The sequence below is a fragment of the Trichosurus vulpecula genome, chromosome 8, assembly GCF_011100635.1.
Source record: "Trichosurus vulpecula isolate mTriVul1 chromosome 8, mTriVul1.pri, whole genome shotgun sequence".
In the NCBI taxonomy this organism is placed as follows: Eukaryota; Metazoa; Chordata; class Mammalia; order Diprotodontia; family Phalangeridae; genus Trichosurus; species Trichosurus vulpecula.
This window is the reverse complement of record NC_050580.1, coordinates 196,665,462-196,678,289: the sequence shown is the minus strand read 5'-3', so window position 1 is coordinate 196,678,289 and position 12,828 is coordinate 196,665,462. Positions and strand designations below refer to the sequence as shown.

Here is a 12,828-nt window from a genome sequence, read left to right as displayed (position 1 = left end):
GGAAACATCTCCTCTGGCCAACAGGGGAACATGTTTACTCTTTCTTCATGAGAAGGCAGCTGTTATGTAGTTTATGGCACTATTGCAAAACCTCATAAAACATCAATTTTTTTATTAGCTAATTAAGCTATTGACTTAAAAGGGATGAACTGTTGAAGTACTAAAAATGGAAATACAAAAACAACCCCACCTATCTGTGTCAGATAACAGAATGGGTGTTGAACTTGGACTCAGAATATTGGGCTCAAGCTCTGACCACTGCACTTCCGGCAAGGGGCAAGACACTTTCACTTTTGTCATCTATCAAGTGGGGGTGGTGAGATCTGTACTACCTACACCACAGGGTTGAGGTGACCCTCAAATGAGATGATGTGTGTATATGTGTGTTTGTGTGTTGTTGTGTCTGATGCTTTATGACCCCATTTGGGGTTTTCTTGGCAAAGATACTAGAGTGGTTTGCCATTTCCTTTTCCAGCTCATTTTACAGATGAGGAAAGTGAGGCAAACAGGGTTAAATGACTTGCCAGGTCACAGAACTAGTAAGTGTCTGAGGCTGCATTTCCTGACTCTAGCCCCAGGGTTCTATCCACTATACCATGTAGCTGCCCTGTGTGTGTATGTGTACATATAAATAAAAACCATAGATTTAGATCTAGAAGGGACCACTTAACTTTCTAATATATTTCTCTGTTTTTGAGCATTCCGTTTTTAAGAACTCTGATCAATAAAATAAATAATTAAGATTCCAGAGGACCAATGATGCAGCATGTAACCTACCTCTTGACAAAAAAGGTAATGGACTAAAGGTATAGAATAAGACATGCATTTTCAGACATGGCTTATGTGGGAATCTGCTTTGCTTAACGATTCATATTTGTTATGAGTTTTGTCTTTTTGTTTTAATTTATTTTTTTCCTCCCAGGGGATGGGGTAAAGGAAGGGAGGACTAGTGACAGGGGTCACCCAAAAAAGAAGAAAAAGAGGATCTTTGAATTTTTTATTTTCATGCACAGAAAGAAGGCCAGAAGGAAACACAGAGAAGCAGGACAGCTTTGAAAGTTACAAGCTAAATTTTATGATACTCTTAAAAGGAAAAGCAAGCACTATATAACAGATTTGTGGGTTTATGGACAACTCTTTTTCTCTGTTTTATTTTCTACATGGAAACCATCATCTTATTTAGTGTTGGCTAAACAGATGAAGGGGGTCCTATACCTACAGTAAAGCTAGTAATGAAGCTTACTTATATATGTTCAGTGTTCCTGAGGATCTCTGTGCTTGCTATCTTTTGGAAATGGCCCCTCTTTCTTCCCAGTTTTTACCCAGTGCAAGTTTTTCAGAAGTTATACCTGACCCTTCACTGTAATCAGATGACCTTTTCTTCATCTGGGAGATGAAAACCAGTTACTTCTAGCTCTCCTTTCTTTCCCAATCAATGACAGGGCCATGAGTTGGAAGTATGCAGTGACAAGAACTGACGTTTACATAGTGGGGTAGCCATTACAAATATCTTCATCCCCATTTCATGTATGAAGAAATGGAAGCTTAGAAAGATACATGATTTGCTCCAAAGCCCAGAGCTAGTAAGAATCAAGGCCTGGCTACAAACCCATCCAGGCCCCCTGCCTCCCAGCTCTGCTTTCTTTCCACCCCACTCTGCAAACCTGGCACCATGATGTCTTCCGAGCATACCTGCTGCTTCACTCTAAAACTCTACCCATTTGACTTCGATGCAACCAAGGCAGTGGAACACAATGGGTCTTGCCCCGTGCTCCCAAATTTCTAGTGAACACAGATTTATTTAGTTAGTTTCAGTTGAGGCCTTTTCAAACCTGATTGTTTTTTAGTCCCTGAACATTAAGTTGTTTAAATAATTATTAATGTAGTTTTCATTACAATAACAAACTTTTCCACTGGAGAATGGAAAGGTAAACCACTCCAGAATCTTTGCCAAGAAAACCCCATGGATACAACGGTCCATGGTGTCATGAAGTGTTGGACGCGACTAAATGACTAAGCAACAACAATTGGGCGTTGAGGGGATGCCAAGCACAGTGGGCAGAATAAGTGGAGGTCACTCTGGAAAGGTTCCTGGCAGAGGTCAAAACAATAGGCTAAAAAACAACCAAAACAACTAATCCAAGAGGGGGGCAGGGGTGAGGCGAGGTGAGAGAAGAAACAGGGGTTTGTTGCACAGTTAGGGCTGAACTGGAAATCAGAAGACCTGGCTTAGAGGCTTAGCTCTTACACTTACTAACTTCGTAACCTTGGGTTTGACACTCCATCCCTAGGATAGCCTTAGTTTCCTTATTTGTATAATGGAATAATAGGTGACACAGTGGATAGAGTGCTGGGCCTGGAGTCAGAAGGACCTGAGTTCAAATCCAGTCTCAGACACTTACAAGCTGTGTGACCTTGGGCGAGTCACTTCACCCTGTTTGCCTCAGTTTCCTCATCTGTAAAATGAGCTGGAGAAGGAAATGACAAACCACACCAGTATCTCTGCCAAGAAAACCCCAAATGGGGTCACGAAGAGTTGGATGTGACTGAAACGCCTCAACAAGAACAACATAATGGAAAAACAGTACCTGCCACAAGTCTTATTTGAAGAAGCATTCCGTAAAACTGTAAAATGTGAGATGCTATTATTCCTCTCTCCCCTTCTCACAGTCTGCTTTTCCCACCATCTCTTTTCTCATTTCCTCTCTCCCCTTTATCTCAATTACAGGACAACTGTGTCTGATACCTATCCCACCACTCCCCTAACTTCCTTTTTTAGCTTTCCCTAGCTCGAAGAGGGAACTGACCTTCACCAGGGAAGCAGTTTTAAAAACAGAGGAGTTAGAATCTTCGACAATCTTAGGGCCTTGTCTAGTGGAAGATGATTTTCTCTTTACCATTCTTTTTTTCCTTCTTCTTTTCCTGTCTTTCTTTCTCTTTGTTATCATAGTTTTAATATTTTTTACAGAAACCTATAACTCCTTCCTTCTTTGACAATTTTTGTCTCTTTGTTTTTTCCCCATGATACGTGTAAATTTAAAACTTTGAAAACTTTTGAGTTTAAATTTAAAAATTAAAAATTTAAATTTAAAAAAAATTTAAAATTTAAATTAAAAAATTAAAAATATTAAAAATTATTTTTAAAAAATTTTTTTAAATTTAAAAAGTGTATTGTAGAATTTTAAAAAGGTGTGAAAAAGTGGTTTTGCTTACCTTGCGTTTTTTGCTCTTGATCAGCTCTTGCATCCTCTTAGGATTTGGAAATTTCTTTTTGTCCCATGTGAAGTATCGTTTGCCCTCAGTATGTTCTATATCCAGCCATATGACATCGTAAGGAATGTCATGGTCATCAAACCCAGCATCCACAGCCTTGACGTCTTGTTCATCATCATAGTTCCAACGACACTGATGGTATCCCAAGGAGAAGAGTGGAGGCAGGGCTTGGGTGCCTATTATAAAAGAGAGTGGGAACAATCAAGTCAAGAAATATAATCATCAACCTCAAAAAACATTTGCTAGTCACCTATATGCATGAGGCTCAACCTTACCTGCCGGCTTTATCTACATAGAGAAAGAAAAGCGTCAATCAGCCCAATGAGAACCTTCATTAGCATTCCCTGTGTCTACCAATATAGAGAAATAACGCAAATCATGGAAACCACCTGGTCACCTGGAAACCATTTTTCCCCCATGCTAGGGGATCTACTGTGAATGCTTAACAGCTTCTTGTTTGTTTGCAACCTGACTTCATTTATGTAAGAACTAGTTTCTTTCAGACGCCAGATTAATTTGTATGACTCAGTCATTGGTAAGCAACTTTAAAGACTCAAGGAGTCTTGAATATAAAATCATCTCTTTTAAGTTTCCTAGCAATTCTAATCGATGAAACTCTTCACATTCACACATATATTTTGTATATGCGCACATATCATATCTGTACATATATTTATATCAAACTATACATGCATGTACAGCAGATTGGTATACACAGGCTGCAACACACAATAAGGAACAATGATGAAGTTGTCAAGATACTGTTAGGAAACACCCTGTTTTCCAGAGCTAAGGCCCAGGAAGCAAGGTGCAGCCTGAACATGGCATAACAACAATCCTCAGCACTTGTAACCACCAACAACCCCCTGTGCTTTTAACCGCCAAGTGAACCAAATCAGGTGTTCTGCTGTTGCTCAAGAGCGAAAAGTCCTGGCCATGCTAACCCCGGCAAACTCTAAATCCTGCTAAACAACCACAAGGTTCAATGACCATAATGACATGGAGACTATTCACTCAAAGCCTAAGATGCCTGTGTTGTGATTCACCTGTTTGTGATTTTCATGCTTAAAAACCTTACCTACCCCTGCCATAAGTGGGTGAGCCCCTCTAGTCTTAGGAAGGAGGACTTTGCTTGCAACTTGTTTCCTTCACCTGAAATTAAATTAAACTTCTGTTTGATTCCTCACTTTCCTGTCTCTAGCCTGCTCTGGCCACCCACAGGTTAGAGGCTGGTTTGATCCGGTTGACAAAGTACAGTAATCGATATCATCAAAGAAAGGTATGACTGAAAAAGAACATGGACTGGTCATGTGTTGAGAATAAGGAATAATTGATGGGCAGTGCCTATGCTCAAGTAAGGAAGGCTACCAACACTCTGGGCAGGCCCCCTGTGGCAAACTTTATGGGAGGCTATGAACAAGAGTCACACAGGATAGGCAAGCATGGAAGGCTTGTGATCTGTATCACTGAAGTCAATGGCCATATTAATGAGATCACACATTCATTTGAGATTTTGAGCATATAGGCACAATAAATGCATATTTATGCAATTGTGTATATTTGTAGATACATATGTGTTTATATACATATGTATGATCTATTTGCCTTCTATATATAATTATATATTGTTATTAATTATATATTAATATGATGCATAATTATATATTAATGAAATTTTAATATATTCACTATACATCTGTGCAGTTATTTGCCTTTTAATTTCTAGATGAAATCTCTTTCAGAATTGAACGATCTAACCTTGAAGCTCTTTAAGAAAGGCAATGGTGGATGGTGAATGAAGGTTTTTATTGGTATGTGAAGAAGCATCCTGTTGCCAGGTATCAGTAGAGCAGTGCCTCTTAAACTGTGGGTCATGATCCCATATGGGGTCTTGAAAAATTTGGCAACAGTAAAAGGTTTCTGAACATGTGACAACCAAAAAACAATTAAAAATCAAATGTGTAATGAATCTGAGGTGTTTCTGGCACCACTTGCCCATGTTGTATCATGTAATTCACTGCAGCCTTGGTTCTGAACACAAGTCATGCACAACTTTGCACTGTGCATGCCCTCAGGCTAATGAATGCTGCCCAACCACTAAAAGGGGTGGAAATAGTTTAAGAAACTCTGTTTTAGAGTACAAGAGGGTTCAGGCAGCACCTAGTATTGAGCATAGGGAATTCCCTTGAGAAACTGTCCAAAGGGGCAGTAACAGCACATAGAAGCGGCACTTTTTGCTGGAAAACTGAAGAGAGCCAGATAATTGGAAGTGGTTTAATATATTCTAGATTGAACTGGCCTATAGGGGGAGGGCAAAAAATGTGTATTGAGAGTTTGCAGAGCAAGTGCAAAGGAAAATCTGATTGAGGCCCAGAGGTGTAGTGTGGTGGCTGTGGCACCCACAGCATTTGGTCCTGGGTCTCCTCTCGTGGTACGTAGGGCTATTCACACATGTGGGATAGTCCAAGGTTACAGCTTATAGACACCACTATGGTATGGTATAGACTTTAGAATCTACACATCACATACCTCAACGCTGGGCAAGTGAAGATGAAAGCTATGGTCACACTCAGTCTAGGGCTGCCTTTCTGAATTGTATCAGCTTGACTCATTCCCTATTTCTTACCTCCGCCCAGAAGTGGACACCCGAACTTTGTGCTTGACACAAGGGAGTTCAGGGTACATCATGTTTTTATTTTTTTTTGTATGATCTTTATAAATGTTCTATTTCTTTTCTAAAAATATTTGACCAAATTAATATTTATTAGATCAAAGAATAGGAAAAGGTCTCAGGACATTTGTCCTAATAGTAGCAGATATTACTCATGCTCCCTCAAAAATATCAGTATTGAGTTTCATTACCTCCTGCCAATCTAATCTGATATTGAGTACAAGAGGAGTTCCACGCTGACCTGATTCTGTTGGGTAAATTGCTTATTATTTGGGATTTGATTTATCCTCATTAAAAATGGGAAGTAGGAGCAGCTAGGTGGCACAGTGGATAGAGCACGGGCCCAGAGTCAGAAAGGCATGAGTTCATATCTGGCCTCAGCCACTGACTGGCTGTGTGACTCTAGGCAAGTCACTTAACCCCAATTTCCTCCAAAAACAAAAAACAACAATAAAAAAGGGGAAGTAGGGATATATTGGTTTACTTAGGAACTCATTAAATTAATATAGACTAATAATTCAATATTAATCACTCATATCTTTAAATTTCAATAAGTACGACGTAGCTGGTATGAAGGTACATTTCAATGAAGATCATAATAAAAGCAAGGTTGGGATAATGATCATTTGAGAAAACATCAGAGTAAGTCTAGTATTTGAAAGAATATGAAAAGTCTGGAGATTTTTAGGGATTTAGAACTGAAGCAAGGCCAGAGGTCCAAGATGATTTTTAACTTAGCTGAATAAGCCCAAGGCCTATTACAGAAGAGGGAGAATGAGAACTCCTTAAAGGGTGGGATTATGTCTTTTATATTTTCTACATGGTAATTCATGGACAGTTAGGTGGCATAGTGCAGAGAGTACAGGGCCTGGAGTCAAGAAGACCTGAGTTCAAATCCAGCCTCAGACACATACTAGCCGTGTGACCTTGGGCTTAACCCTGTTTGCCTCAGTTTCCTCATCTGTAAAATGAGCTGGAGAAGGACATGGCAACCACTTGATTATCTTTGCCAAGAAAAGCCAAAATGGGTCACAAAGAGCAGGACATGACTGAAAAAGACTAAAACAAAAAAAATGGTAATTCATAAATGTTATATTTGCTAGTTGAAGGGGGTAGGAAGAGGGATTACGGCCCACAACTCCAGGAATGTAAATGAATTGGAGGTCATCACTAATTTACCCAAGTACCTGTAAGTATTGAGTACTGTTTGAAGACTGCAGCAGGGGTTGGTCCCATCAACAGAAAAACATCGATGATTCCACTCTCTGACATCCAACGCACATTGGTTCGAGCCCTGACTTTCTGCTTCGCCAAAACTGGGCCTTTTGGAGACGACGCGTGCTGGGAAAGGAACCAAGTGAAAGTCTGGAAGGTTTTTCTTAACTATCTTTTAAAAAGCACAAATCAATAAGTGTGGAGAAGACCTACCAACCCAAACCTGAGTGACTGTCAGCTCCTTTAGTGGGTACCATGAACATTTTTTCACTAGTCTCTCAGGTAAGGCTTCTTAACTTGGTGTTTGTGAATTTATCTTTCTAAAAGTATGTTGATCAGAGTATTTCAATATAATTGTTTTTCTTTGTATTCCCTGTATTTTATGTATTTAAAAACATTATTCCCAGAACAGGTCCATAGGCTTCACCAGACTGCCAAAGGGGTCCATGACATGAAGAAAGGTTACCCCCAAATCCCTCTTTAACTGCCTTCACTGAGTGTATATGGGGAAGCATTAATAGTTTCTTCTACAATGACAATAGTTGCTGCTACTACAGAGGAATAATTTTGCTTCACTGAATAGCCAGGGGACACAGAAGACAGAGCGCTGGACTTGAGGTCAAGAAGACTTAAGTACAAATTCAGCCTCAGATACGTGCAAGCTGCGTGACTCTGGCCAAGTCACTTAACTACTCTCAGGCTCAGTTTCCTCATTTGCAAAATGGGGAAAATAGCACCTACCTCACAGGGTTGTTGTTGTAAGGATCAAATGAGATAATGCATGGAAAGTGTGTTGCAAACCTTAAAATGCTAGCTATTATTATAATGAATATTACTCAGCAAACCTCAAAGGGAATCATTATCCAGAACTTACTTCTACTGTAGGTTGTGTGTTGATTTCCACAAGCGTATCTGAGGCATTCAGCCAGAAAATTCCTACGGTTCTGCCTAGTTTGTGTGCTAGGAGATAGGGTATAGAACCATAAATACCCAATTTGTTATGTAGCTTATACCCACAGACATCCAGGTTGTAAAGTCGGTAAGCCTCAGCATCACTGAAATAAACAAACACAGTCACAGATTTATTATTAATGAATGGAAGGTCCTTAGCTCCCACCCATGTTACCCACATTTTAAGGCCTAAATCAAAATGCACTTTCTTCATGGGAGCCTACCCTGATTAGTACCAGTATAAGGGATCTCTTCCTCTAAATGCCTAGAGCATTTACTATTTATCATGCTAATTTGGCACTTCTTATTACTGCCTTATCTTAGAAGTTACCTTCTCTCTCATTACTTTATTATATTAATTTTAAATATATGAAATATTCTCTCTATATATACGCACACACATACACATATATATATGGAGAGACAGGGAGGGAGGGAGGGCGAGAAAAGGTAACTTATATACTAAGGCATATATATCTATACCCATACACACACATATACACACATATCTACACACATGTATTTGTGTATATGTTATATACATACATATGTGTGTATATGTTCATATGTATATATGTATGTCTTGTAACTAGATCATAAATTCTTTGAGAGCAAAGACAGTATTGAACAATTCTTTACATCTGTTATTGGCACTTGCCACTTGGCATAGTACCCTGCCAATAGTAGGTGAATGACAAATATTTAATTCAGTAGTAGTAGCAATAGCTGCTTTACAATGTACAAATGCCCCATCTGACCTTAAAGCAAACTTCTGAAGGGAATCTCATTTAACAAATGAGAAAACCGAGGCTCCTGGAAGTTAATTGGCTTGCCAAAGGTCACACAGCTAGTAGGCAACAAAACCAGAGCTTTATCTTAGTTTTTTTGATTCCAAATCTAGTGTTTGTTTTCATCATACAACAAGCTTTTGATTATGGATGATTATCCCTAAGCTAAAGCCAACAAATGACCCCCTTGCCAGGTAGATGAAGTTCTGAGTGCAGAAAGACCTTGGCACAGGGTTCTAAGTGGGTCAGAGGGGTCTTGTTTGGTAGGGAGATCAGCATGACTCCTTAGTACCTCTTGCCTAAGATTTCTGATTGTCAGCATCACAATATACCAAATAAAACAATATCTCCTGGGCTGGACAGCCTGTAAGACTCTATTTCTACCCAGATATCTGGTTAATTGTCTAGTTACCATAAAGGCTCTGTTTTCTCTAACATCCATTTACCAACGGTGTTAATTTGGAGTAATCACACCTTTAATCTCCTTTCTGATGTGTTCTTAGACTAAGTCCCCTGTCCTGACAGCATGTTTTATTTTAGAAGGTTATTCAAGGGAGTTAGAATTCTCTTAGGTTTCAGTGTTGATTTAAATGTCCCCCAGGCAAGAGTGGAGGGGAGAGAGAAAGAGAGATGGTGGAGTGGGAGGTAGAAAGGCTGTGTTTATGTTAACACTGGTTCAGACATCTTAAATAAGTCCTGGTCTTAAGACTTCTTTCCCAAACCAGAGGTTCCTCCTGAGGAATTCTTGCTTTCACTTTACCCAGTGTTTTTGAGCTGATGAGTCTCTGCATGCTGTGGTATTCCATAGAGGTGCTCAAAGCCATGCAAGGAGAAGTCAAGGCCTATGGAGCTGGGTCCTGGAGAAACAAAACCCTGAATGAGTTGTTCCTCTCAACAGCACATTTTAAAACTGACACACAGGAAGCTGAACCAAGGAAACGACAAGCACAGGGATGACAATAAGAAAAACAAAAAGAATGACGACAACAACAAATGAAACGAGTGTTTTGTAATTATGATGACCAAGTCTGGCCCTGCGGATGAGAAGAGGAACCTCCTTCGCTTCTTTACAGAGGCAAAAGACTATGGATGTGGAACGATAATGTCTAGACTGTCAGGCTTGGCTGATGCTTTGGATGAATTTGCTGAATTGGTTATTTTCCCCCCATCTCTTTGCTATTATGTTACAAACAATGGCCCTCTGGGTAGAGGAGAGGGAAAATACATTTGGAAATGAGAGTGATATAAAAAACAAAGTACTTTAATAAAAATTTAAAAAGCAGACCCATGGTTGTCACATGAAAGATGTGGCAGTCTTGTCAATGGCCAGAGGTCTGGGAGAGTAACCTCATATTATTGAATAACAAGCTCGAGTGCAGCTAGATGATGCAGGGGATACAGTATCTGCTTGGAGTCAGGAAAACTGCTTTTCAAGAGCTCAAATCCAGCCTCAGACACCTAGTAGCTGTGTGATCCTGGACAACTCATTTAAACCTAGAGGCTGAGCCCTCCCTCTGTTCCTGATTGATCTCCAGCTCGGTAAAAGAAGTGGAAGCTGAATAGTGCCCTGGCAGCTATACGGTGAAGTAGATATGGAGTCAGGAAGACTCATGTTCCTGAGTTCAAATCTGGCCTCAGACACTTTCTAGCTGTGTGACCCTGGGCAAATCATTGCACCCTGCTTGCCTCAGTTTCCTCATCTGGAAAATGAGCTGGAGAAGGAAATGGCAAACCCCTCCAGTATCTTTGCCGAGAAAACCCCAAATGGGGTCTTGAAGGGTCAGATATGACTGAAAAACAAGCGTGCTAGTTTAGAAACCAGAAGACATGACTCCTAGCCCTATAACTGGTCATTCATTCATTCATTCATTCAACCCTTACTGAGCACCTACTTTGGAGCAAGAAAGGCAGATGAGTAACACATGGTCCTCGTCACTAATTAGCTGTGTGATGTTAACCAATAAGCCTTTAAGAAGTAAACTTTTTGTTTTGAATCTTCTAGATAGAAATATTTTAAAAATACATTATATATTCCCCTGTTTTAGTAAACCAGCTATAATCACCATATTTAGTATGACCTCATTATGATCAATTATTGTTGGGGCTGGCCTAGATAAAATGTGGTAGTTGTTGCTTTTCAATTGTGTCTGACTCTTCATGACCCCATTTTTGGCTTTCTTGGCAAAGATACTGGAGTGGTTTGCCATTTCCTTCTCCAGTGCATTTTGCAGATCAGGAAACTGAGGCAAACAGGGTTAAGTACCTTACCCAGGGTCATATAGTTACTTAGTATCTGAGGCAGGATTAAACTCAGGAAGAGAAGTTTTCCTGACTCCAGGCCCAGCACTCTATCCACTGTGCCACCTAGCTGCCCCTAGATGAAATTTGCTCTTGTTGAGTGTTTCAGTTATGTCTGACTCTTCAAGACTCCATTTGGAGTTTTCCTGGAAAAGATACTGGAATAGTTTGTCATTTCCTTCTCCAGCTCATTTTACAGATGAGGAAACTGAGGCAAACTGGGTTAAGTAACTTGCCAGGGTCAGAAAACCAATATTTTAGGGTGCCTGGAAGGCTTTCCTGCTCCCTGCCCCCCAATAATCCTTTCATCTTACTGTTGATGCCTAAAATTCTTTAGGCTAAAGCAGATAAGTGACCATCTTGCCAGGCAAGTGAAGTACTGAGGACAAAGGGCCTGGCACAGGGTTCTGAGTGGGTCAAAGCAGTCTTGTTGGGGTAGGGAGAGTGGGCTATTTGTTCTACAATTGGTACACAGAATTCACAGGTGAGGAAACTCTCTTCCCTAACTCATTCAATGCTTAGATACAATACGAGGCTGTGCCGCTCTGTAGATATACACTGGGTTGGGTGTACTGTGTGGATCTCAGGGTAAACCCTGGAACTGGCTTTCTTCAATAAATCCATGATGATAGCTAGATTTCTAGCCTAGTTTGTTTCTCATAGAAGTAGAGGTGCACATGCCTGACATTCTGAATGAACTCTAAGGAAAAAGACAGCGATTCCCTTTGCCTTTCAGGGTATTGCTGCTAAAGAACATTAGCATTCAGTTGCATATTCACTTCAAGCCTTAAGGTCCTCTTTAGTTTTCATTTAGCATCATAGACATTAGAACAGGAAGGGACACCAAGATCTACTGCTGGGTCTGTCACGGTGTTTGTTAGACTTTCCAAGGGAGGACTGAACTTTTCAGGAGTGCATTAGAGGTGTACCAAGCTTCTAAGTCAACAATCCTACAAAATATGGGATAAAATACATCCCTAGACACTCTCTCTCTGCTCTGATTTCCTATAGTACTGTGTTTCCCACTAATTCTGGCATTTACTGACATATTATCTTATTTCATCAATGTTTATAAGCACATGTCCTGACTTTCATACAAGACTGTGAGCTCCTTGAGGGCAAAGGCTGAGGTTTATAGTTCTATATTTCCCATTAAGTCTGGCACAGTGCTAGGATCATGCATAGTGCTTAATAAATGCTTATCAAACAGGATTGTTTAGAGGCAGGAGACCAAAATCTGAGTGGTTGTTTTGGAGAAAACCCCTTTCCTGTTTGCCCATGTTGGTAACTTCGTAACAAAAATGATGAATTGAGCATTGGTTTAATTTTTAATGTGAAAAATTCACTGAAAGTACTGTTAATTAATGCCAGGATTCCTTATCTGATTTATGAAATAAGCTACCAATGAAAAATAAGAAGACTGAAAGCAACTTGAGGGACATCGAGCTATCCTGTAAAGAAAATCTTAACACTATGCCAATCTTAGTTTTACCATTGGCTTTGATATCCACAAATTTGCCAAATTTCTCTTTCCAAAGACCCAGATCATCTTGACTTTCCTGTACAAATAAAAGTATGGAAATTAATGTTATAAATTATAACAAATATTGTGATTATTATAGCATACTTTAG

At 39.8% G+C, this 12,828-nt stretch overlaps 1 protein-coding gene across 1 annotated transcript in view; it reads right to left on the bottom strand.

The window, feature by feature from the left end:
• The window catches only part of GANC (glucosidase alpha, neutral C), a 58,485-nt gene that overhangs the window by 25,123 nt on the left and 20,534 nt on the right, over positions 1–12,828 (bottom strand). The window contains exons 8-12 of the mRNA XM_036737029.1: positions 12,689–12,755; positions 9,659–9,755; positions 8,034–8,214; positions 7,132–7,285; positions 3,214–3,449 (exon numbers count right to left, since the gene is read on the bottom strand). Of these exons, the coding sequence (XP_036592924.1) occupies positions 3,214–3,449; positions 7,132–7,285; positions 8,034–8,214; positions 9,659–9,755; positions 12,689–12,755 (735 nt within the window). The remainder of the gene's footprint in view (positions 1–3,213; positions 3,450–7,131; positions 7,286–8,033; positions 8,215–9,658; positions 9,756–12,688; positions 12,756–12,828) is intronic.